At 48.9% G+C, this 25,722-nt stretch overlaps 1 protein-coding gene across 5 annotated transcripts; it reads right to left on the bottom strand.

The window, feature by feature from the left end:
• Positions 1-295: 295 nt before the first annotated feature.
• Positions 296-23,971, bottom strand: pacsin2 (protein kinase C and casein kinase substrate in neurons 2). 5 transcript variants are annotated; one of them, XM_036517611.1, is made up of 12 exons: positions 23,864-23,971; positions 13,099-13,180; positions 12,660-12,816; positions 11,920-12,155; positions 9,330-9,485; positions 8,564-8,739; positions 8,132-8,252; positions 7,396-7,443; positions 5,780-5,898; positions 4,264-4,398; positions 2,533-2,750; positions 296-2,235 (listed from the first exon to the last, which is right to left on the bottom strand). In XM_036517611.1, exons 2-12 carry the CDS (start codon positions 13,153-13,155, stop codon positions 2,123-2,125), a joined length of 1,536 nt encoding a protein of 511 aa, XP_036373504.1. In that variant the 5' UTR covers positions 13,156-13,180; positions 23,864-23,971; the 3' UTR covers positions 296-2,122. The 5 variants fall into 5 exon arrangements, with proteins under 5 accessions (XP_036373504.1, XP_036373502.1, XP_036373505.1 ...); XM_036517609.1 differs by lacking the exon at positions 23,864-23,971 and adding an exon at positions 14,031-14,193; XM_036517612.1 differs by lacking the exons at positions 4,264-4,398; positions 23,864-23,971 and adding an exon at positions 14,031-14,193.
• Positions 23,972-25,722: the final 1,751 nt, after the last annotated feature.

The raw sequence follows: 25,722 nt of genomic DNA, 5'->3' as shown, positions 1-25,722 counted from the left end.
AAACACTGAGAAAACGGGGGAAAATAAGAGCCTTATGAAAAACTAGGTGGCAAACTATCTGCGTATTCGCGAAGTCAATAATCAATGATACGACTCACAGGGAAAAAATACATTTATTTACAAGTAACAACAAACCAAAATCATACCTGATGAGTCATAAAAATGTTAAATTATTGTACAAACAGATCTGAAATCACAGCATTCGCCAAACAGCAAATTGCACTTAAGGCATATCATTGTATATATTAAATTACAACAATCTTAAATTTTTAAGTAAAAATTTTATTACCTCCCAATTTGCTGCTTTACTTGTTCATAGGTTCATCTTTATTTACATGCAAAAATATTGTTTTATTCTTATAGTTCTTAAGTGAAAACATTCAATCAGGGGTCAGATGCTGCCAAGACCATCTGACACCAGCAGTTCAATAATCTCCTTGAACAGCATGGCATTCTGCTTCCAGTGCTAGCTTGAATAAATATCGTAGCTTCAAGTGAGAGACATCTTTTTTTAAAAAAAAAAAAAAAAAAACATTCTGAACCCAATATTTGTAACCCACCCCTTTCACAAATCTCTGTTCAACACCTTTCAATTTAGTCTGTTGGGGCGCCAACTGGCGTGATCGTTTGGACAGCAGGGCGAAAGGTCACAATTCGGAAAAGTTCATGATGAGCCTGCAAAGTGTAATCGACCTGGGGACACAAACGATTGGTCAGTGAAGTTAAGAATGCGAATCAACCACTGTAGCTGAGCTCCCTGTGCAAGGAGTGGCCCGTATCAATAACCCCAAACTAAAAGTACATCCAAGCGAAGGGTTTGGTGTGCTCATTGTGATGAAAGACAAAACGATAACCTAACCACACGACATTCACTCTAAATACCATTGCAGCATGGTGCTAGGTGCCGCTGAACACCGATGGGGGTCAGCATTTGATGTTGTGTGTGTTCCTAGTAACAGACATAAAATTGTAACAGTTGTGAAAGACTGCAGAATGCTTCCGCTGGATGTGTGTACTGCCAGGGAAAACGTGACCTGCGTGCACCTCGGTGTCTGTGACCAGGAGAGTGACAGAAAGGGGAACATCTGTCACTGTCTACTTGTGGTTTGGGGAACAATTGACCTTGGCAATCTATCACACTGCAATGCATTAGACTGCAGAGGAAAAAAAATATTTCATATGTGTATTAAAAAAATGAAAGTAATTAAAACATAGTTGTAAAATCATATGTACAAGGCATACTGAATGATCAAAAAAGCACAGCAGTGCATCCCGTCTCCTCTGCACATACGACTCAGCCGGGTCTTCAGATACACTGCAGGCTGGCTCAGTCTGGGTGCTGTCTTTCCAGCACTAATCACCAATGGGTCCTAAATGGGGATGGCCCGAATCTTCACTGCTGTGCAGTAGTAGTACTTTCTATTACTTAGTCATGGGGATGAATCATTAGAGAGAACCTGAATCCTTGCTGCAGTGTGTTATGTATCTATGGGGGATGATCTGAGGGGATTAGTTACAGGGATGGGCTAAATGTTCTTTGCAGTGTGGGAACCATGTTATGGGGCTTTGTCGAATCCTCTCCCCTGCGTTAGTCCTTTATGGAGGGACAAGCTGTGGGGATAAGCTGAATCTCCTCTGCACTGTAGTTGCCATTGATAGGGATTGGTTCAGCTCTCTCTACTCTTGACAGGGGGATGAGTTATGGGAATTAGCTGAATCCTCTCTGCTGTGTTAGCTCCTTATTGGGGGGATGAGTTGTGGGAAATGAGCTGAATCCTCTCTGTTGTGTTAGCTCCTCATTGGGGGGATGAGTTGTCGGGATTGGTTCAGTCTTAGCTGCTGTGCTCGCTCTTGACGGGGGATGACCTGTGGGAACTGGTCAAATCCTCTCTGCTGTGCATTTGCTCTGATTTGGTACTTGTTCTCAGGCTCTTAGCCGCAACCTCGGTAAAAGTGTCAGAGATCAGAAATAGCTGCGGGTGGGTGTCTGCCACCATCGTGTTCCGTCCTCCGCGCATCGCTCACACGGGTGGCCCTCCTCCGCCTCCGCCGCCAGCGCCTCGTCTCCTCTCTCGTCCCGTCCTGTCCCATCCTGTCCTGTCTCCCCCTTCCTCTCCCGCGCTTACTGGATGTCCTCCACGTAGTTGGCCGGGTACAGCCCCACGTGCCCGTCCTTCAGGCGGCCCGTGCACCAGCCCTGATCGTCCTCGTCCGCGATCTTCGTGAACTCGTCACCTTTGGGGAAAAAAAACGAACACAAAGACCCCTGAGAAAGCATCAAGAGTCAGGCTGCTTGAGGAACAGTGGCGTAATGCAGGAAAACGGGCATCACGGTGCAGTAGTTGCTCCCTTGATGTGACGTGCCAGGCTGATGAGCTAGGTCCACACAGAGCTTGGACAAAAATCTTTAACCTTTCAGCGACATGCGTTCTGACTTGTTACATTCATCCTAAGGTAACCCTCACTGATGTGATACACTCCCAGGAGAGTATAAAGAGGATGAGCACTCCTGTGTACTGTCTGTCTCTATACCTGCTTTGAAGCTGAGCTCGTCCTGCTCCTGGCCTTCGTAATCGTAGAGGGCGCGGACAGGCACAGAGAGGACTGGGGTCGAGGGCTCGTCCTCAAAGGGGTTCCCGTTCCCATTCCCGGTCCCGGTCCCGGTCCCATTCCCGTTGGCGGTGTCAGCGGCAAAGGGGTTCCCCGTCTCCTCGTCCGACCACTCCTGGGTCTTCTCCGCACTGCTAGTGCTGCGGGGGGGGGGAGATACAGAGGAGCCAATCACACCTTCAGGGCCGGGTCATGTGACGGCCGCCAGTCACGGCCACCTCGGACACTGATTGGACAGCCAGCATGCCAGACGAGAGGAGTGGAGGGAAAAGAGGGCGATTAGCGTGGGGGACGAGAGAAAAAACACTGAACACACACGGGCCTTTCAGTGTGGCGCTCCCAACATGTCTCAAAGCCCATCGCTATAGTAACGGCTGGGTTCGCCACTCCTGTTCACAAGGAGTCAACACGGCTCCTGTGTAATTTATGGGCTTGTGGAGAATTTGGGGTGCTCAGCGAGCTGGTTTACATTCCTTTTCTGACAGGAGGAGATTGAACTGCTTCAAAAGAGCGCGGTGCGTTGAGACATGGGAGGAACACGATCAGAGAGTGAGCCCGTGATTGGACACCATTCCCCTGGCCGTAAAAACCCAGAGCCAATGCCTGCTGTTCACCCATCCACCAGCAGAGGGCAGCAGCCGCACACCAGGCTGGGCCCGGAACGCCCTTTCCTTGGCAAGAGAGAACACAGACCCGACACACAGGACGACGCTGACAAAGACAGACCAGACCAGAGCCACATTACAATTAAACCTGTGTAGCCAAGACAAGCCGAACACGGATCACAGTCTACTTGCTGTTGTCTGTTAAACAGAGAGACTATGAGACATTCAGACCGTATTTGCTCTGCAGGTTGACTCTCAGTGTCCTGCCCTGGGCAAATATTTACTTCGTCTTTAGCATAGCCAAAAAGTAGCACTGGCTGATAAGGCCTTATCTGGTGTACCCCACACGAAATAAATTCTCACTTGAAACACTTGATAGGAAACTGACATTTAGATAGTGCTCTCCAGTCTTAGTCAGTTTTTAAAGAAGTGAGAACCCTCAATTTTGCACTATAAGAGTCTCTCAAGCACAATTTCACTCGTCCTTTCTAGTACTCTTGCAATAGAAAGGAACGCAAGTGAGATGTCCGGTGTTCGGCTGTCAGTGACGTGGCTGCCACAGGTCTGACCTCACTGCCACAGGGAACAGGGGTGGTGGAAGAGACGCACAGACTGGGGCTTTGTCCACAGGAAGAAACGCGGTCAGACTCAGACAGCGGCTGGATTGTGTGCTAACTGTGCTTATTAGGTGAGCATGCAGACAAGCACACAACCACCTGAGACACTGAGGGGGACAGAGAGAGAGGAGAAAGAGGGAAAGAGAGCGAGAAGGGGAAATAGAAGGAGAGGAATGTGCAGGGGATGAGAAAGAGCAGAGGAGGGGGAAATGGAGGTGAGAGAGGGAGAGAGAGAAGAGGGAGGGACTAGAAGTGGAGAGGATGGCTAAAGTAGAGAGAGGAAAGAGGTATAGAGGGGAAAGAACGGGAGGAGGAGAGGAGGGTGGAGAGAGATGACAAGGGGCGGGGAAGAGGACAAACAAAGAAGGAGGGAGGTGAAGAGAGGAGGCACAGTGCCGGCGGAGCGTCAATGGAAGGAGTCTGTCACCAACGTTTTGGTTTTAACCTCCTCTTTTACGACACTGGCTGGACTGCTGTTGGGAGGTTCTGCGGGTGCCTCTTCCTCGTCTTCGTCATCCTCGAAGGGGTTTGAGCCCACCTGCTCTGTGCTGTTGGGCACAGTAAGGCTGACGACATGAAGACAAAGAGCATTTTGTGACACACCTGTATTCACGACCAAGGGGGAGAATGTGAGCCTCGCATCACACTTGTGCCTCAACCAATAAGCAGACAGGACAGTGTGACACCACGTCAACCAATCAGGACGCACAGAACAATGCCGTACACCTCCCCTATTTGTATTTATGCATTCTGTGGAATTACAGAATTTTAGTGTGAATAAATGGATGTAAAGGTGCTCAAGCTGTATCTGTCCATCTGTGTTTCTATGTATGTATGCGAATGTGTGTGTGTGTGTGTGTGTGTGTGTTTGTGTTACCAGCTGCTGTTTTGAAAGACAGAAGGAAGAGGGGGGGGTCTGTTTCCTCAAAGACATTAGTATAGGTGAGTGGGTGTTACCTGCTGTTGATGGGAGATAAAAAGGGGAAAGGGGTTAAGGGAGGTCAAAGGTCAGGTCAGTCAGGTGTTTACGCCTACATACTCTTGGTGGGAGAGGGGGACACGTCCAGTTTTAGGGAAACAGCAGGGAGAGGAGGCAGAGATCTAACCTTTAAACTGACCATTTCTAACAACCTCATTTCAATTGTTTTGCCTCATTAATGAGCATGCAAAGTAGATGACTAACCCAAGCCCATAGGTTGTGTCACTTAATTGCATCTCATGTGGCGATAATCTTTTTCTTCATGTCATATTAGAGCATTTAATGGTAAGACAGGTCAATCATTACAATCATTAAGTTCAATCATTACAAAGACAAAACCTTTAACTCTAAGGATTTCAATCTCTCTCCTCCATGTTACACAAGCTTTATATTACATCCCAGCAGCATCTTAGCAGATGCTCTTACCCAGAGTGACTTGTATGTAACTTTTTTTTTTTTTTTTTGCAACCTTTGGGTTACATGCCCTGCTCCTTATCACTGCAAAGGCTGTGCGAAGCGCCCGCAAAGGCTAGTAAACAGTTATCATGGTCACTTTCACAGTGCAGAGTCTATGCTGTTAACATGCTCGGATCACAAGCATGGAGAATGAAGACTAAAAGCATTCATATGCTCAGATAATCAGCACATATGGGCAAAATGCCGTGTAGTTTCACAATATAAAATAAAACAGCTTTCTCCACATGATACATGACAGATGATAGAGATACATGATAGAGAGAGGGCAGTTTAGCTGCTGATTGCCTGCTTGCTGAAAAAAGGCTGAGAGAGATACTTCATTTACAGGTGATAACTCTGCCTCCTCTTCCAAGCTTGCACTGGTCAGGAAACAGGGCGTCGCCCTCTGCTGCTATTGGTGGGAGGAGGGGAGTGGGAGGGGTCAGATGGGGAAGGGGGCGGGGAAGGGGTCAGTTTCCCGGGAGACGGTGGGTCAGGTGATAGGGAGTTACCTGCTGCTGCTCTTGGCTGCCTGCTCCCCGGTCTGGTTGATCCCAGTCAGGGTGACTCCGTCTCCCGGCTTCTTCTTATCTCGTCTGCTGAGGGTGCGGTTCAGGTCGACGGACCAGTCCTGGGAACACACACGTGCTTCTTAGTGTTTATACACACGCACGAACGCGCGCGCGCACACACACTCACTCACACACACACACACACACACACACACTCACACACACACACAGACAGACAGACAGAGTCTTGACACCTGCTGACATACATGTCTCTTAGTATCTCCACACACACACATCTTAGAGTGTAACCACTGGGTCTACAGTACAAACACACTCCTCACAGGAGTAGTAAATAGGTGGTGGAAGTTTGATGTGTTAACTGTGTGTGCGCGCGCGCGCGTGTGTGTGTGCAGGAAATCATTTGACAGTCTGATGACCGTCATACTCACTCAGAGACAGGCTCCTGTGTGTTGTGTTCACAGTGACATAAAACAATGTGCTGTCTGTGTTGGAGAGGAACACACACCCTTCCAGCACCCCAGAGATGAGAGAAATCCGCCAGAGCGCGGTGAAGGACCGCGGCCCCACACAAACCCCCAACGTCACACCAGCGTCACCCCACTGCAAACCCAACGTCAGTGCACTGCAGGCTGGATGTTAGCCCAAAGCGCACGCCGCTTCAGCCCAAAAACCAGCTGGAAAACACCCCGCAGCTCCGCTTCCCCACTCCGGTGCGAAACGGCCGCTCTCTGCCCTGCTGCTGCGGGCCTACAGTCCTGGTGTGATGCCGGAAGGGGAGCCGGCCCCACTGCACCACACAAAACTGCACAGAGCAGCATCTAGGCGGAAACCTCTCAGCGCCGGTGCTGAGCTCTGCAACGCGGGTGCGTGCAGGTTTGCAGCCACTGACACTCTGGGCCTGGGAACAGACGAAGAATGACACTAGCGAATTCGGGGGCACCTTGCTCTCCGCTGCACTGTGGAGCGTGGCAGAGGCGAGGCAGGAGGGCGCAGCAAGGGACAGAGGGGCGCCTGTCCCTGTGGCAGCGTTCACCGCTACAGGGAGAGGAGACGGCACGAAACGACCGCATGTGGTCACCGCTCAATGTTCCAGCGGCAACTGCTCACGGTCACTGCTCAATACTGTAGCGGCAAATCGCTCGCGGTCACCGCTCAGTACTCCAGCGGCAACTGTCCACGGTCACTGCTCAATACTGTAGCGGCAAATCGCTCGTGGTCACCGCTCAGTATTCCAACGGCAACTGCTCACGGTCACTGCTCAATACTGTAGCGGCAAATCGCTCGTGGTCACCGCTCAGTATTCCAGCGGCAACTGTCCACGGTCACTGCTCAATATTCCAGCAGCAACCACTCACGGTCGCCGCTCAGTATTGTGGGAGTGACCGCACGCAGCCGCCGCTCAATGTCCCAGTGGGAAATGAATGTAACTGAATATTACAGCGTCTCACTGCACAGACTGACAGTACCCGCACGGACACGAGAGGAACCGGGGCGAGTGGGAGAGAGGAACTGGCGTTTAGCGTCACACTTGCACCCACAGAGTGGGGGAAAGGGGGGAGAAAAAAAAACAAAAAAAGTCCATGCGAAACACTCACTACAATGGACCTTCTCTTATGGGAGCGAGAGCGGGAGAGGTCGAGATTCTGTCGGATGGAGACAGAACCAGAGGGTACTGGATTAGTGACAGGTGGAGACAGGTCAGCTGTTCTTTAACGTGAAACAGACAGAGGTTATCGATAAGTTCACCCCCCTTGCCTGCTTCTCCAATCCCTGCTCCAGACACAATACCGGCCATCACCTTCATGGTCTTCACAGGAAGGCAGACTACATAAAACATTGACTGCATGCTCTTAACACCTTGGAGGACAATTAGTAAGACATGCCCTTGACCTGTGCTTTACACTGAGTGTGTGAATGTGCGGATATGAACTGGGGTGGTCTCTCACATGGGGTGTACAAATACAGGCATTTCGAAAGACGCATAGCGCCTCAGAGAGCAATTCATGCAAATTCAGGACAGCAGAGGTTTAAAAGGAACGCTGAAATGTTAAGCGTATTAAAATTACAGCGATTACACCTTTTCATCAAAAATTGATTCCAGGTTTTGATCCGATTATTGAAAATGAGCACGAACTTTGAACCCCTGTACACAAAACCTGCAGGCAAACAAGAAATCGTTCCACTGCTTGCAATCACTGGATAATTTCACTGCAGTAAATTTGAGGGATGAGGTAAAGAAAAAGCGTTATTTTCCTTCTGCTGGTTTCCCTGCTGGTGAGACACACAGACTGGGCCTCCCAGACTCTCCTCCTTTTAGCGGGCAGGCGGTACCTCGAACTGCGGCCAGTTCATGGGCATCCCGGGACCGTGGTTGGACCGGAACCACTTCAGGTCCTCCTCCACGTCCACGGCCTTGACGGTGTCCTCCAGCGTGTGGTAAACGGTCTGGAACCTGGGGACAAAGACGTGAACTCTTAATGCCGACAAAGAGGTAGCGCTCCCAGGTCTGCAGTTCACCGAGACCGAGAGAACCAAAGAGGAACAGAAAGTGAGAAATGGAGAGGAAGAAAAGAGGGAACGGGTGAGAGAGGGAAAGTGAGAGAGCGAGAGAGAGGTGCGGAAAATAGAGACAGAGAAAGAAAGATAGAGGGAAGAGTGAGGGCGAGAGAGAGCAGAACTGAGAGACAAAGAGAGAAAGAGGAACGAGAGGGGGAGAGAGGGGAGGGATAGACAGAGAGAGAGACAGAGTGTCCTGTCTCTTACTTGTGGTTCGATGACAGGTCCAGGTGGTTCTTCACCTCCAGCAGCAGCTCTTTGAAGAAGCGGATCCTCTTGTCCTCGAACTGCTGCCACTGCTCGAACACCTGCTCCATGTTCTCCATGTATTGCGGGGTGCACTTATCCAGCTCGTCTAGGGACTTCTCATAGCGCTCCTTTGCCTGAGACACCGAGACCGGTTACACAGGCATGCGCACACACACACACATGTGCACACACACTCATATATGCACACAGTCATACCCACTCTCTCTTTCAGACACACACACAAACACACATACACTGCATAAACACACTTCCTGGATGAGCAAAGAGCAGTTAAACTAAATTTGCTTCAACTGACAGCTGAAGCCCCTGTGATAAAAGGTGCCAATCATACAGTTAATAATGGCTGACACTAATGCCTAATTATCAGCATGTCTGCTTTGGCTTTTCAGACGAGTCATAAAGGTAACAGAAGTGGAACAGAGGAGGCCTGTGGTGAGTATCCGGTGTGCCCCACACCCCCTTTGGCACAGCCAGAGGACGCAGGGGAATCAGGGTGTTATTAATACTGCACCCATGTGACCGCAGGTCACCACGCCTCAGCTCACAGTGCTATAAATACCTCCACCCTCACAGATACTTATCACTCACAACGCACCAACACAGCCTCCTCTAGCAAACACACACACGTGCGAAACTTCCTCTCCACCTGCCCCAAAGGCATGCATGTACGCATACACACACGCAGACACACACACACACACACCTTCTGCATCTCTTGCTGGCACTTCTCCACTTTGTCTTGCAGCTTCTTCTGCGCCTCCGGGTTGGCGTTATTCTCCAGCTTGCTGTTGCTCTCCCTGCTGGCGGCCAGCTTCTCCTCCTTGCAGGCCGAGTGGTAGGCCTTCTTCGTCGTCTCTACCTGCAGCACCACACAGCCATCGTCACCATGACCCCGGCCTCGAGACAGCCAAGTTTCGGTGGCTTTCATCATCTCTCCAGCTGCGGTATCAGTGCAGCAGAGAACTCTCTGCGCTCTGCAGGGTTTCAGAGCTTTATCTCTCGCGATAGCGGTTTGATTATGACACTGGATCCACCAGTGCTGGCAGTTTCAATACTTTATTGAGCTCTGAGGATTGTGACTTCAGTGTGATATTGAACTCGCGTAATTGCGATTTCAGTGTCATATTGATCTCTCATAATTGTGAAATGAGCGCTACATCGACCTGGCTAACGATAACAGTTTTAGTGTTACATCTGACTAAGTCATGCTGTGGAACAGCAATGACTCCAGACTCAGCTGAGCCTCTCTGTGGCAATCAGATAGGGGTGTTTTCCAGTGAGAAGCTGGGGGGTGTAAATCTTTTCCTCTCCATAACTTCAACATGGGCCACAACTCCAAATCCAGTCATTAGCAAATTAAAAATTGCAGTCTGTCTGTCTGTCTGTCTGTCCATCCAACAGCTTGCCTGTACAGTCTGAGGGTGGCCAGCTGTAAGCCTGAGGGCGTTCAATGCAGGAAGGGGGGGGGGGTTAGAGGAGGTCACAAGCTGCTGACAGGCTGAGCTCCGATATGCCAGGGAGCTCACCCATTGTGACATCATGCAGATCGATCGCGTCTATAAATACCCTGCTGAGCTAAGTCCACATGCTGCGTGGCATTGCACAAGCCAGGAAGTTGCATCAGCTCTACTGCTGGGCAGCCATTAGTGGGGTGGAAAAAACGGGGCCAGCCGATGGGTCGTTGAACCGGCCCTCCGGCGCTGGCCGTGACCGCCCGCTCTCAACGACTCTGCCGTAGTGCTGCTGTAACCCCTCGCAATCCAGTGAGGCCCAACGGGGACACGGAACAAATGGACGTGGCCGGTCGATGCCTCGTAAATGCCGGGCAAGAACCGAGCAGCTGTGATCTCCTGCTCTAGTGCCGTGTTATCGCACAGCAAGCATGTACTAGTCTGCACAGTCGAGAGTCAGCTACAGCTAAACATGAGAACAGTGTGGGTGAGGGGAACAGTACAGGACAGAGACATAGATTACATTCCTGAGAAATGTGTTGCGTAAGTCGAGTTGTGAGTCTTCCTTCCCTCCCTGCCCCCCCCACCCCACCCCACCTGAGAACAAGTCAGGGCAAACAGAATGACATATAATCTCTACTTGCACCTGCACCCTAAAAACAGCCAAAAAAATACCATGGGCACAAAGCTGGCATGCACTTCAGTGCTCTGATGTCAGTGTGTTTGGTTAATCCTTTTACCACAAATGCTGCTGTCAAAAGAAGTAACATCTTGCAGCAAAGTAACTTCACTGAAAAACAACAGCAATACCAAAACCTACATGACTGATTCTGGTATTGTCAAACTGCTGTCAGTTTTCTGAAAGCCTGTTTGAAAACATATCGCCAGGCCTGGATCACTCTTGCACTACTAAATGCTTTGCATTCCTGTTCCTATACATGAAGAGAGGGGAATCTGGCCTCAATTTTTAATAAAGACGCTGAGGTAGCTCTTTATCTATGGCTCATAATAAACAGGTATTTCAGCCTCAAGAACAGTTTCCGGTTATTTTGAATCAAAAGCAGCGTTATTTTTCCAACCTTGGGGCACTCTACCTGGGCGAACGGGGAAAGGCTGCAATCTCCAGCTCAGCACAGAGCCTGCCGTGGCTTTATGACATCAGAGCTGGCGTCCAGCATTAGTTTGGTGTGTGTGAGAACGTAGCACATGGATCTTGCTGTCTGCTGCTAAGCCTTCCCTCTCTTTATACTACGAGCTGATGATATCATAAGCAAATCAGCTCGGCTGCTGGCTGGCGGCCATTTTTCCCCTTTGCAGCTTGTCAGATGGGTCATATCTCTGACTGGCCTGCATGCTGAGAAGCACTGACGGTCTCCACTGGAGGCCGCAAACTTCTGCAGCACAGTAATGATGGGAGCGTGTAACTCCATGAAACCCCAGAATGGGTGCGGCCATCCTGTGTTCTCAGTGACTCACTGATTTGAGCCAATCATAGTTGTTTGTTCGGAGAGGGCAAAGTCTTTAGATTGGATAAAGTGCCAGCAAGTGAGGTGTTGGCAGTTCCTGGTAGCTTCACTCATGAAGTGTCACAACATAACAGTTACGTAAGGATTTTTGTACCTCTGCATTTTTACATATGTGGGGGCAAGCAACTGCCTTCCTGGAGTGTCTGAGATGTTTCTGTTTTTTATGCTACCCAAGCTCTTAAGTATGTATGTGGAGCCTATTATGCCAAATTACTGCAGGTGACTATGTGTTGGAGATTTCACCGTATTTCTCCGAATGCACAAAACCTCCTGCATGACCTTAACACATTAGCAGAGAGGCCGAGCGGGGCTGCACCTCTTTGAGTTTCTTGGCCCAGGGTTTCTGCGCCTTGCGGAAGCCGTCGTCCGCCTCCTTGGTCTCCTTGAAGCCCCCGATCATCTGCTTGTGGTAGGCCTCCTTCTGCCAGTTCTTCACCTTCTCGAAATCCTCCCCCATCAGCGCCGCCTTCACCTCCATGTGCAGGTCGCTCACCTTCTCCGCCTCGGTCATCAGGGCGGTCCAGGCCCGCTCCAGGGTGCCGTACTGAGGGCCTGCAGGGGAACCGGGTCAGAACCGGAGCAGCACGGAGCGCTGCTGTTAAGGGGGGCTACTAAGGTCCCACAGTAAAGCAGAACATTACAGAACCCGGTTCTTCCCACAGAACCAGAATTGGGTTGTACTAAGGGGGCCCCCAGGAGAACCGGGTCAGAACCGGAGCAGCACAGAGAACTGCTCTAAAGAGGGGCTACTGAGGTCCCGCAGTAAAGCGGAACATTACAGAACCCGGCTCTAGGGTCCTGCATAGTCACGCCCACCTTCCCAGAGAGCTAAAACCATGTTCTGCTGAGGCCCGTCAGGAGGACGAGGTCAGAAAGGGGAGAATAATCTGTTGAATGTCTGGCTGTTCACAGTGCTAGAACTGGGTTGCACAGAGGGCTGGACTAGCACCAGATCAGAGGCGTTTCGCCACACGACCTGGCTCTAGGGCCCAGTGTGGTTACGCCTGAGGTCTTGCTGAGAGCAGAGCCAGGCCGGCGGGGGGGGGGCAGCAGTACCTTTCTCCACGAGCTGCCTCCAGCGCTTGGCCCACTCGGTCAGCTGCTGGGCGTAGGCCTTCTCGATGCGGGCGCGCTCGTGGATGCAGGTCATCAGGTCATTGCACAGGCGGTTCCCGTCGTCCACACGTTTTACCGTGCGCTTATAGTTCCCCACCTGACAGAGAGAGGGCAACAGCACAAGGGGTGGGTGAAATCCTCTCTTTAACCTCAGAGACACTGGGGAAGGACAAGCCACAAGCTGAAGAAGATAAGACTAAAGTACACTGTGTTAGTGTTGTCCTTGAACGACAGTACGCAGGACCTTAACGTCAGAGCATAGTGGGGAGGGGGGTCTTTGGAGAAGGAGACTCTTACACAGAAAAACACAAGCACAATAATGACACAGACTGCAGTTCTAAGGATGCACATAGTGAGGTCACTGTGGACATTCCGTTACCTCCCAGAAACTGTCGCTGGAGACGTCGATCATGGAGTCATCGTATGTGCCCGACATGGCTGCTTCCCTCTGAACCCCGGGTCTGAAAACGTACAAGTACACACAACGATGAACCACACACACACACACACACACACACACACACAGTACCCCTACATAAATGCACGCATATACACACCCATACACGAGCATAGCACATGATCATGTACACACACGAGACCAAACATGGGCACAAGTACAAACACACACGCACACATAAATACACACATACATACATAAATACACACACACACACACACACATACAGGGCCCTAAATAAAGCCAGCCAGGAAAAAAACAGACAGCTGACAGCTGTGCACAAAAGACGTTGGGAAATGCGCCGCAGCTATTCTGATGCTTGACCTCTCACCGCCTATATTTTTACCCAGCAGTCCCTGCTCTACCACCCCCACTCCCAGAGTCTGCTCCCTCTGCTGCAGGATCAGGGCTGGGGGGGCTGTCCCCCCCCCGGCTCTGGGCTCCAGGACGCGCTGCTCCGGCCCTGGAAACCGTGTAACGTTCACCGAACGTAAACATTCCTGCCGGGAACACAATGGCCCATTATTCGGAGGGAGCCATTTCGTCACCTCGGGAATGCTCCGCGGATCGCGATCCCGTCCCTCCCTCGGTAAACACTCGAAGACGCCGCCGTTCTCTCTCCCTCCCTCCCTCCCTCCCTCTCTCTCTTTCCACCTGCCCTCTGTGTTTGACTCGCTGAGAGAAAAGGGAAGACTCCAAAGCAGACGACCTTCGCCAAACTCTCACTTTTCCACCACAGTGCCGCTACATTCCCACTCCCAGTGTCTCTACCCCACTCCTCCCTAAATCCTGGCCCACCCCCTCTGCCCCCGGGACACCCTCGCGCTTCTGCCCCCCCCTTCCCCCCTGCTCACCGTGTCGGGCCCGGGGCTGTGGCGCGGCGCATTCTTTCCAGGGGAAGTGATGAAAATTCCTGCTATTCTTCCAGGAGGGTGACCCCCGCGCGCGCGCGCATTAATGCGGATCGGGTCGGCGGGATCACAGGCCCGATTGCCGAGGGCGGTCACAGCGGGGACTGCCCTGGCCAAGCCGGTGAGCCACAGAACGACTAAAGCACACTGCTCCCAATCAACAGCGAGGGAGGGAGGGAGGGAGAGGGGGAAAGAGAGAGAGACAGAAATAGAGGGACGAAGAGAGGGAGAGAGACCCAGGGAGCGAGAGAGACAAGAGAGGGAGAGACACAAACAGGAAATTAAAGACGGCAGGAGAAAATGAGGGCGAGCAATGAAAGAAAAAGAAAGATAGGGAAAGAAACAGACAGAGAGATAGAAATAAGAGGAAAGAAGTGAAGGAGCGAGAGATGAGAAAGAGATAAAAAGTAGAAAAGAGAAGAGGCAGAAATAGCGCTAGGGAACAAAAGCGAGGGGTGAAAGAGGGATCGAGGGACGAGTGGTCTGCATGCCTGTGTACGTTCACACTCTTTGGCAAGAGGGATGAATTACTTTCATCCTGATAAATCTACTGCCTCTGTTGACAGCTTATTCGAAAAATAAAAGCACTTGCTGTTTCAAAAAGTTGTACAAAGGACTATTTCCACCATCTCCGAGAAAGCTGTATAGGGAAATCCCAGAATCCCCAGCTTCTGTGATGCGGCTCGAGGGAATAAAAAAGACTAAATGAGGAGAATATGTAATATCCTTGTGATATGGATCAGTTTCCAGCACTTACACAACACCGAAGTAACTACATCAATAACAAACCTAAAATCACGCTGCTTCAGGGGCACACTGGGACCTTAATGATCGTACGCGTCTTGCTCGGTGAGACTTATTAAAGATGACATCCTCAAAGCAAAAAGAAATGAACAGGAAACCAGTGAGGAGCTGTGGTTCATTAGCCGGTCACCATCTGACAGGAGTGCAGAAGAGCCCTTAGATATACAGCTCTCTGTCGGGAGGCTGCATTTTAAGTAAAAACCTCTTCATGAATCCACTGAGTGATCGCATAATTAGACATCAGCGGGACCAGCACTATATTTCAGATGGGCTCGTGCCTCAGACGGCTTCAGACATCCGCATCAAAACGATGCATTACAAATGACATCACATTACTTTCATTTAGCAGACGCTCTTATCCAGAGCGACTTCCAGCACAACAGAACATAAGTGTATACATTCAAGTTAAATGAGTAAAGGGGCGACTGCAGTCACTTTTAGATAACTCTGCGGGTGTGTCATCAGTGCCGGAATGTAACCTGCGTACATAAATGCTGCATCCTTCATGTTACCCAATCTATAGTCCCTCCTCAATCGAATAACGATACAGCAGTCGCACAAAGGAGAGGTATCACAGATCTCAGGACAGCCACCTCGCTGTTGCACATTTTGGCAGCTAGGCAGGCCTCTCTGCTCGGCCCTGATAAGAGCTCGGGGGCACTCCTGCACGGGGTCGTGCGACCCTACCGTGACCTCGCTCTCGGCTCTAGGGAGGGAACGCCGGGGTCACGGTCCGGCTGCGGAGTGTGATGGTGACGACGACCGCCGGCTGTGAAGCTGTGGGCGGTCGGGGGGCGTGTCACTGCGAGTCAAGAGTCTGCTGCTGTCAGAGCGCTTTGTCCCAAACACAGACCTACAGGCTCGGGGACGGGGGAGGACTTGAGAAGGCTCAAAGCAGTATTCCCCGCACTGACTGAAAATGGTCGCCCTCATGATAGTTGCCAAGTGATCCGCTTGTTTTAACCCACTTGTCTCACCACTGCTGGATACAAGGGCCGTTGTCCCATCAACCCCTGGTTGCAACAATGAAGCAACGTTTTCACAGCCTTGTTACATCACCCCAGCAATGTCACCCTCGCACCTTTGCTGTATCTTAGAAATTCAGACGCGCAGGCCGAGTTCACAGACAATTTTCAGTGAAGAAGCCTTAAAAAGATGGCTAATAGTGATACAAACATAGCAGCAGGTGGGCCTTTCCAGCTTGTTTTTGTAACCCCCCCTCTGACTAAAAAACAATGGCTTTCAAGCTTATCTGTGTTGGGGGGGAGGGACTGTGTGGCCGCATTCCCTCGGGGTAACAGCTCAGTCAATACCGTACTCTCTCATCTACACTGCGCGCCCTCTGCAATCAATTCCATCTGCCTACTCTGTTCTCTTCTCCCTCCTGTCCCCTTCTCGCCCCTCTCTCTCTGAGTGCGTCTGTAAGTGCTCCTCTTGGGCGGGCGGTGCTGAGTAACAGCACCGACAAACAGGACTGTCTCTCTCCCAGTCTGTTCTCCCTGCTCTACCACCTCATTTATAAAGCCATTCCCCCTCTTTCTCTCACTCTGTTTGTTTCTCTTCCTCTCCCTGCCTCTCTCTCTCTCTCTGTCTTTCTGAGTGTCTGTACGCACACGGGCCAGACGCGAGTGCTATTGCCGCACCGCGGAATAAAGGCTCGCCGCTGTTGGTGTGTGGGGGTCGGGGGTCGCGGAGTCTGGAAGGAAAGGAGCCCAGCTTTGGCCGTTTCCTCGCTCCGGGTGGTCGGACGCCCGCTCTCTGTGGGCCGCGGTGGACAGAGGGGCCAGTGTGGCGATGGCGACCTTCCGATGACCTCAGAACAAGGGAAGCATTCACTGCCTCCCCGCCTGCACACACAGATGTCTTTATCGCTAACAAAACGGCAACACTGAGGCGTGTGTATGCATTTATTAGCTTGTGTCTGTATATCTGTGCCTTTTGTCACAGGGTATGGTACAGTGCTATAAGGAGAACTGGAAATCCCCCAAAACTCACGTTACACAGTGAGGTGTACATTTCACCCTCTGCTGACTAAAGGTACATAGTACAGTGAACATTCAACCCTCTGCTGACTAAAAGTACACAATGAAGTGTACATTAAACCTCTTGCTGACTAAAGCTACACAGTGAAGTGTACATGAAAACTCCGGCTGACTAAAGGTACAAAGCAGAGTGTCCATTAAAACCCCTGCAGACTCAGGGTTCATGATGAAGTGCACACTAACCCTAGCAGTCTAAGGGTACATGGTGAAGCGTACATTAAATCCCTACAGTCTAAGGGTACATGTTTAAGCATACACTAAACCCCTGCAGGTTTGGTTACCAAGCGAGGTGTGCATTAAATGCTGAGTCAGACAGAGGAGATAACAAAACACTGCGCCCAGAGTGTCTGCTTAAGCAGTTTCTCCCAGAGACACCAGCGTCAGCACTAAGCACTGTTCCGCTCATGTCTCTCCTCCTCCTACCCTCCAAGGTAGAACAGGAAGGGACAGGGAGAGGGAGCGAGAGACCAGCCACTTCACTCTTACTATTAATCCAGTTTCACTCAATGTACACATCGACTAATACAAACGTGTTGTGCGTTAGTTGCTTTGGCGACGGTATACTGAGCCGGTCATGCCAGCACAGCACATGTGAATAGCTTTAGTGGAGTGGACGCTGCTGTGTGGGACACGCACGCTTTCAGGAACGCTTTCCCGGCCGTCCAGTCCCCTCTCCCAGCTGTGCCTTTCCACCTCATCGCCACAGCTGCCATGGAAACAATGGGACATGGAACACCCGGCGTGTGCCACAGAGTTCTAGAGCCCCGCGAACAAACGCTGCAGTCCCCGGCTGACGGTCTCTGTGCTGCAGGTCTGAGGCACACGGGCACGCCTCCGCTGTACAAGCTTCACATTCCTGAACGCCAGCATGAAACTGTGTGCGTGCATGAGCGCACTTGGCAAGCCGGTCCATGCATTCATAAGTGTGTGAAAATATAACTTAAGTACAATAACAGTATGATTATGTAATTATAGCGTCTTAAAATGCTGGTGTTGTGTGAAATTTACTTGATGCCTACTTCTGCCAATCATCCTGTTCATGGACGCTATTGTGAAAGGGTCTCTGTGGTTTGTTAATCCCTTTTTAAGGTTCCAAGCACGCCATTGCCCTTGGCTTTCTTTCACTGATACTAATGAGACTGAGCAACTCATGTCTCTCTATGACTCTTCTTCAGACTCTCCTGGTTGATCTTTTCTGTACTTTTACACTTACTTTTATACTTTTTTTTTTTTTTGCAGATGATTAAAACATATGTCAGACACATGAGGAAAAAGCAGAGGTCCCAATACAGAGCCTTGGAGAACTCCACCTGCTCTGCCTCACCCTCAGCCAATTTTAAATCCAAAGTGGGACAGCCTAAACCATTTAATACCTATTATATACCCAGGGATTTTATTTTCATAATGACTGACCTATATTCTTCCAAAAAAAAGATCTAAATTTCACAGCAAGATGTGCCAAATCTTTAAGGAAATTCTCCAAGAATTCTCACTTTTCATAATCAGTGCCGTTTGTTATTTGATGCCACAATTCTGCTATCTGTTGTGACAGATTCCAATACTCTTTGCGGAGGTGCTGGTAAACAAGTCTCAGATGTTGGCATTGTACTAAACTGACTTGTCTTCCTGAATTTCTCCAGTTTCTAGGGATTAATGTGAACAAAATGGCAACAGGCAAGGCAGCAACCACGCCAAACGTAAGCATGTGTTCATAAAAGAACTGACCATGCTTAAGCATGAACAACACCGGGTCTCACGCCGACCGCGGGGTTAAACTGCAGAGGAAAAAAAAAAATACAACAACAACCCGATGAATTAATCAGTCAGAATCCTGAGCCTTGAGTCAGGCGTCACACCGGCACTCATGGGGGAACAAATGAGCTTTTCTCAGCTTTTCGGAGGAGAGGGAGAACGCTTCATTCCGTCTGAAACATGGGGGCTTTAAGCATAATCCTCCGCAGTCTCTGCAGAGCCGCTGCTCTCCCTTTAGGAGAACCTTAAGGAGGGGTGAGAAAGACCTGCTGTGTGCGCCACTAAACGCCCCTGAATAAAACACAAACACGTTTGCGTCAGCAATGTTGCGCCTTCCCTTAATGAGCCAACAGAGGTGTGTGTGGATGCAGCCTCAGCTTTGCACACAAGGTAATTGTGGGCCTGTGTGCCTACTGCTGCTTGCTGTGCAATGTCTTCACGTTGAGCTTAGAGTAAACAAAAAAACCTGTCAACGTGTACGCAAGTGTACACGCGCAGACAACTTCTCCCTGTGGATCCTGCCGCACATACGCGCGTAAAAGCAACGTTATAGCAACCTTAACGGTGTGTTACAGCGACGGTACAAGAATGTGATTGGTGCAGAAGACGCTGGCGTATCCGCAAATCTCTTAGTTGTTACACCAACGTGGCAGCAACACTGCTCGAACATTGCAGCGCTGTTGAGCTGTGTTACAACAAGCCAAACACTCGCATTTCCGCAACATTAAAGCATTCCCGCAACGCAGGGACACACGTTCCAGGTAAGTCCAGGTAAGAGAGGAAAGTGACCGTATGTCAGCCTTAGGTGGCCGGGTCACACCCTGCCGGTCGGACCCCTCCCGCAACGGCCAGGAGCGAAGGGCCTCCACGATTCTGGGCTCTCGCTCCATCGGGTTCGTGGGGTGATGATGTCAGCGTCTTCGAGCTGCAGCCCGGCCCGTCTGCGATTGAGTCATTCTCGCCCCCCCTGGAGTCGCGTCTCACACCCCTCATTACGCTCAGGCTCTCCAAGTCTTTAATTACCGGCTGCAGGCCACACAGAGCTGCTTATCTCAGCCTCATCTCCTGGCACAGGGCCGTGAGGATGCACTGGAGGCAGCGGAGAAGCTGGAGGCCTCTTCAGTTAGAAAAAGAGATTAAAACGTCCTTAAAGGGAGTCCGAGGTGATTGAAAACACATGACGCATACAGTACGAGCTGAATCCTCTCTAAAACCTTTTAAAACAAAAATCGATGGCACACGAGTGAGCTTTTCCACTGAGAGGGAGGCGTGAGGAGTGCAGCAGTGAGCTGAGTATCCCATTAATCTAAACAGATTCCCTCTGCTATGTCTAAACTAAACTGGAGAGATGTGCCACTGCCTCTAACCCAAGCGGATGAGGTCTTCTCGGGTACTTCAAAGCTAATCCAGGGAGGTTCCTCCTCTTTTCCAAACTAAACCTCAGAGACTGTCCTGCTTATTCTTGTGTGTCACAGACACCCCTGGTTTGTATTAACAGAGCTACGATGGGGTCTGTGTGGTACAGCTGTACATTCCTGTGCCTGTATTTGAGTTACGCCGTTTCATAATGCAGAGAGAGTGACCTGTGCATTCCTGATCTGGGGTCAGGGCGATACCCTTGGCAGAGGTTACCATAGAGCCAAAGTCTCTCACACACACACACACACCAGCTGACAAGGCCTTGATGGCGTTGTGTACAGACACACACACACACACACACACAAACAGCGAGGCCAACACACAGAAACTCATTAACCCCCTGTGTACCAGCGTGGAGCCGGATGTATTCTCGTACCCCATATTCCTGAACAGCCAGCTTCCATCCTTGCGCTGCCCTGTCCTTCTACTCTAGGTGATACAACTCAAAGAATTAATCAGTCAGAATCCTGAGCCTTGAGTCAGGGACCAGTCAGCCCCAGTCACTATGGGGAATCAAATGAACTTTTCTCAGGAAGGGAGAATGCTTCATTCCGGCTGAAACAGATGGAATGGTGGCACCCCATGGGGTCAGCTCTTATCTTCTCATTTAATTAATTCCCACACCCTCCATACACCCCCTGCCAGCCTCTTTAAAGACCCCCCACAGAGAAGCGGAAGTTTTTCCACTTAATCAACACTTTCGGTCCGTGAGCGTGCATGTATGCGAGTATGCACGTGCACGTGCATGTGCACCACTCTGCCAGAGGTATTACTCAGCGCTGCTAAACCCACGGGGACTTCGTCTGCGTTAATCATATAGGCACCGCGGTTATTTATACTGAGGAATGCTGAGGCAGCTTTAGTCAGCAGCGGCCCTTCAGATCCGGCTCCAAGTTCCAGCGATCGAACCCGAGGAGCAGATGCCTCTTTAAAGGTCCCCCTCTCTCTCCCTCTCTCTGGGGGGGTTCTCCTCTTCCCCTCTCTCTTCCTCCTTCTCAGGGGTTCCACAGGGGAGCATGCATGGACATGCTTAGACTCCTCTCCTTCCTCTCTTTTAATGACACAGAACATCGAGTTTGTTCAGTGAAAGAGCATATTGTAGTAATCCGAGTGTCGCGGATGCTCCCCCCCCTTCTGTCCTCAGTCATCTCTTCTGCAATGCCACAGGCAGCAACACGTCGATGTCAACACCACTGGCTGAATGGTGACTCAATGAAAACATGTGACATGCGCCGTCTGTGGACCGGGGGACGTCACCACTGGGTCTGTTTCTCACTGTCTGTGAACCAACTGGAGGACCCTTGGATGCACACCTTTGAAGACACTGCATTAAGTACAGAACCAGGCTCTAGCCTTCTGTAACATACGCTGCATCAGGGACAGATGAGGACAGGAGATGTCAGACCCTTACGAAAAGCACCCCATGGGATCGGTGTGCGTGGATCTACTTCATCATTGCTGCCACCTCTCACCATGGAAACGAAGAAAAAACAAACAGGGTACTATAATGTGCACACATTACGCAGCGCTGAAATGAAATTTACTGCATCATCAAAAATGGGAAAAAAGAAAAAACACTTCCTCAGAAATTTCTCTATTCAGCTCTTCATCTACAGTCCTTTTGGCTATCTGCTACCATTTCCCTTTTGCTATTTATAATTATACTTCCTTTGAAACAGGCCGGTGCTCCTAATAAAAAAAAAGTGAACCATCAATGGCAGCTATATGGGTAGAGTACAGTATTTGCACCAGTCCATGGAGAGTGCAACACAGGTCTAGGGGATGGTCACCTATGACCTATGACCTATGACCTTTAAAGGCATCCATTCACAATAAGGCCCTGCCAAAAGGGAGGGACATCCAAGGAAGCAGACTAGGAGGCTTGCAGCCCCCCTCTGTGAGGACTAGAGACGGTTGCCATAGCAGTAACAGTCCATAATCCCTTCTGGCACTCTGGATCCATCAACACCCAGACAGTGTTCCACTGGCTTAAACTACAGTAGCTAGCGTAACTGCCTGGATTTGACCCTGTATCCCCACAAGGCATGGGGAACGGCATTAAAAATGTCAATGTTCCTTTCAATGCAGGAGTCAGCAGCATAATGGGGGGAAATACTGTATTACACAAGGGATACGAATATTATGACATCACTGATAACTTCTCCTATTTGCTTCCTGTTTTCCCTTCACTACTTACATGTGATAGGACATGAACTCCTAAGGCAACCAACAAAAGCAGGAACTGTGCCAATTAAGTTAATGCTTTGACCACTCATTATACAATTTCACGAGAACATACCTACATTTAATTTGATTACTCTCCCGCTGCATATGATGAACGGGATCCTTAACTGAATCATTAAAAGGGAAGTCCATTCTGTTTTTGTAAGAATGAGGTCATTGCTTATCCTAGCCAAAAGACACAGAAGATACTTCATATCTTTTGGCTTATGCGGGAATCAATCAGGAGTCAGGCTGCTGTGGAGGAACATTCCATTACACTAAACACTCTAGCCATTATTCAAGAGTGTCATTCATCCACGTTATTTTTTCCAGAGAGATTCTTAAAAAGGGTGTCACAAGCAGTCTAGAAAAAGGAACCCCGAAAATAGTCTGCATAATAAGTTACAACAGGAATTTCATAATGGATCTAATATAGGTTATGTACTCTATCTAGGATTGCCCCATCCATCACGTAGCTCTCGAGAATGGAGATTAAAACAAGACGCAGGGTTTCCTGTAATACTTCTTAATAAAAACAGATCCTTTTGCTTTTTGGCAAGTACTGGCTAGCTAGCTATTCATGTCCCAAGCGAAATTACCCTCTTTCTCTAGAGAACGCGAGGTGACAGCAAGCTTTCATGTGGCTACGCCGGGCTGCACTTACTTTAGCACAATCGGTGTCGCAAGCTAGCCAGCTAGCTGGGTAGAGAGATAGTTTGCCTGCGGTTAACCCCCAAAAATACTACTTTTAGAAGTTGTTTCAATTCAAATCATGATAAATACAAGCAATGGTTGAAATTCACATGGTAAGAGAAATATGCATTTATGAAAACAAACAAAAAAGAAATTTTGAAGGCAACAAGGGTGTATTTAGCTAATCCCCTGCCCCGCCCTTTATTAGGAGTCCTAGAGCTTTTTCCGCATTAAAGACACAGGTCGGCTCCGAGGGCGTCGTGCTGCGGAAAATTGTGCGCAGATTCAATGATTTTTAATTTTCCTGGATGTATCTTCATTGGACTGTACAGATGGGTTCAGTCGATCCGCACATCATATTGATCTGTGAATCTGCGCAGAATTTTGCGCAGCATGACGTCCTCAATGACAATGACAGTCCCGAGTACGTAGCTATCCGCAAACAAGCAAACAAACAAACTCAAATGGATATTTAAACTAGTTTTCAAAGTACACGTGCAATTAACAACTTTAAAAATATAGGTAATCAAGTTTACTAACTAACCATTAAGCTATAACACAGTCTTCACCACAAACATAAAACTAGTATCCTATTTAGTTTATGAACTAATTGTCTATTCTAAATGAATTAGATCGTTAGATCGTTATAATCCAATCTCATAAAGCAGCTAGGGGCTAAAGGCTGTCGATCTCACCAGTTCGCTAGCTAACGCTGACTACTGCTGTGTCGTGTCACACAAGCTCCTGGATATACAGCCAGCCAGCTAACTACCCTCTAGCTAACTGGAATTTACGGGAAAACAGTCACTCAGCCAGTGAGAAAGACAAGCATTATTCATTTACCTTGAGGCAATTAATTCCCCGATGAATGTCCGGTACGCTTGATAAATTCAAACCTCTGTAAAATTTTTAGCTTTCTTCCTCTGCCCCTTCTCTGGTCAGCACTCACGACAAATGACGGGCGGGTGAGGGGGGGGCGGCGCGCCTCTCTGACGTCACATCCCTAAATCTGAGCAAGAAAGTTATGAGCAAACTTTTCGGTGGACGGTGGCACAATGAACGGGGGAGGGCTTTCAATACATGAATGAAAAATCATCGACAGATTTCTCCATACTGTAGTTTTGGAGTACTTTACCCCTGCTACAACCGCTTGACTATGCAGACACTTTGTGAGCGAACCAGCAAATTAACTCCTTAAGCCTCGGTTTCAAGAAACGTAATTGTCTTACCATAATAGCTAACTAGCTACTGTAGAACAGTAATTATGAAGCTCTGATGAAAATAGTAGTTACACACTACTCTTCTTAATTGATAGACTAAAAGTCACAGGGCAACCTGTTAACCGCATAAGCTTTGTGTTTATGAGACATTTGTGTCCAGTTTTGTGATCTTTGATTTATTTTCTACTTTCAGTTAGCTGTTTTACCATTTAAAAGGAAACGAGAAGGATTTTCATTGTCTGAACTTAAAGCAGAATCATCTTGGGTGTGTTGACAGGGTTTTCATTTCCGTTTTGCCACATTGTCTCAGCACCTCGTGGCAAGTAACCATATCGGTTTCAAAATGCAGCTGCGTTTGACATATGAAAGTACGAGATCGATGGCGCACGTTAATGCAATATATCGGGTAGTGACGTCTTAAAACTTCACCTCGAAGCCATTTGGAGTAGGCTCAGACAAAAACTTGAATGTACACTGAGAAAAAAAAACTGATGGAAGTATTCGTGTTTTGACAGGGCTCAAAGACTAATTGTGGAAAAGTGCAGGACAGAAATAAGGAAAATTTAAACGGTAACAACTGACAGAAATGGCTTCAACTGTGTTACATTTTGGCTACGATTGTGCTACAGCTCTGTAATTTACAACCAATACAGTTATTTTGAAAGATCGAATATACTGAATATATTTATTAATTTGATATTTGCATGCATATACAAATATTTTGCACAAAATACTTTATGCTCGAATTGGCTTTTAATAGCATCAAAACCTTTGATGTCTCAAAGACCAAACATTAAGTAAAATATGGTGGATACCTTTGGTTGGCCCTCGGCAGACTAGTAAGAGCAGGTCAATTTTAAAGCAATTCTCAATACAGGATTTGAGAAGACAATGAATGACATTCGTATTTGAACAGAGCTACCAGCCAAAGCAATAAATAAACATGTTATACATTTATACAACTCTGAGAGGGTTTACAATAAATGGTTACATGGCATTTTTTTCTCTTAAATAACACTTAGTATCCATAAGATATCCATATTCCTATTAAAAGCACCGAAAGTAGAAAAATCAGAAAGGTTTTTGCAAGTGCACTTATAATCCAAACCCTTGTACGGACAGCAAAATCCAAAGGATGCTTTTTTTTAGTGCCCCATATCACAAACAAAGTTCACACGAAGAGGTAAGAGATGCAGAGAGACTTAAGTTTACTTGATGTATGACATGTACAGACAGCTCGTTGGTCCCCTTAAACTCTGAATAATGAGGCCTGTTTTCCACTGTGCGTGAGGACTATTGGCCTTCACAAGGTGAACCACTAATCTTAAACATACACCCCAACAGGTTAGTGGCGACAAGGTCAAAGGGACAGCAGGAAGCAGCGCCGTGAGTAGGCTATTTATTATATCGCAAGGAAAAATAAAATGAGCTCCTCTGTTTTTGACTCCATATTTCAACGTATGTTACTTGTTGTAAAGGTAG

The sequence above is a fragment of the Megalops cyprinoides genome, chromosome 23 (genome assembly GCF_013368585.1).
Source record: "Megalops cyprinoides isolate fMegCyp1 chromosome 23, fMegCyp1.pri, whole genome shotgun sequence".
In the NCBI taxonomy this organism is placed as follows: Eukaryota; Metazoa; Chordata; class Actinopteri; order Elopiformes; family Megalopidae; genus Megalops; species Megalops cyprinoides.
Note: the sequence above shows the minus strand (reverse complement) of the source record. Positions and strands in the feature narration are given on the sequence as shown.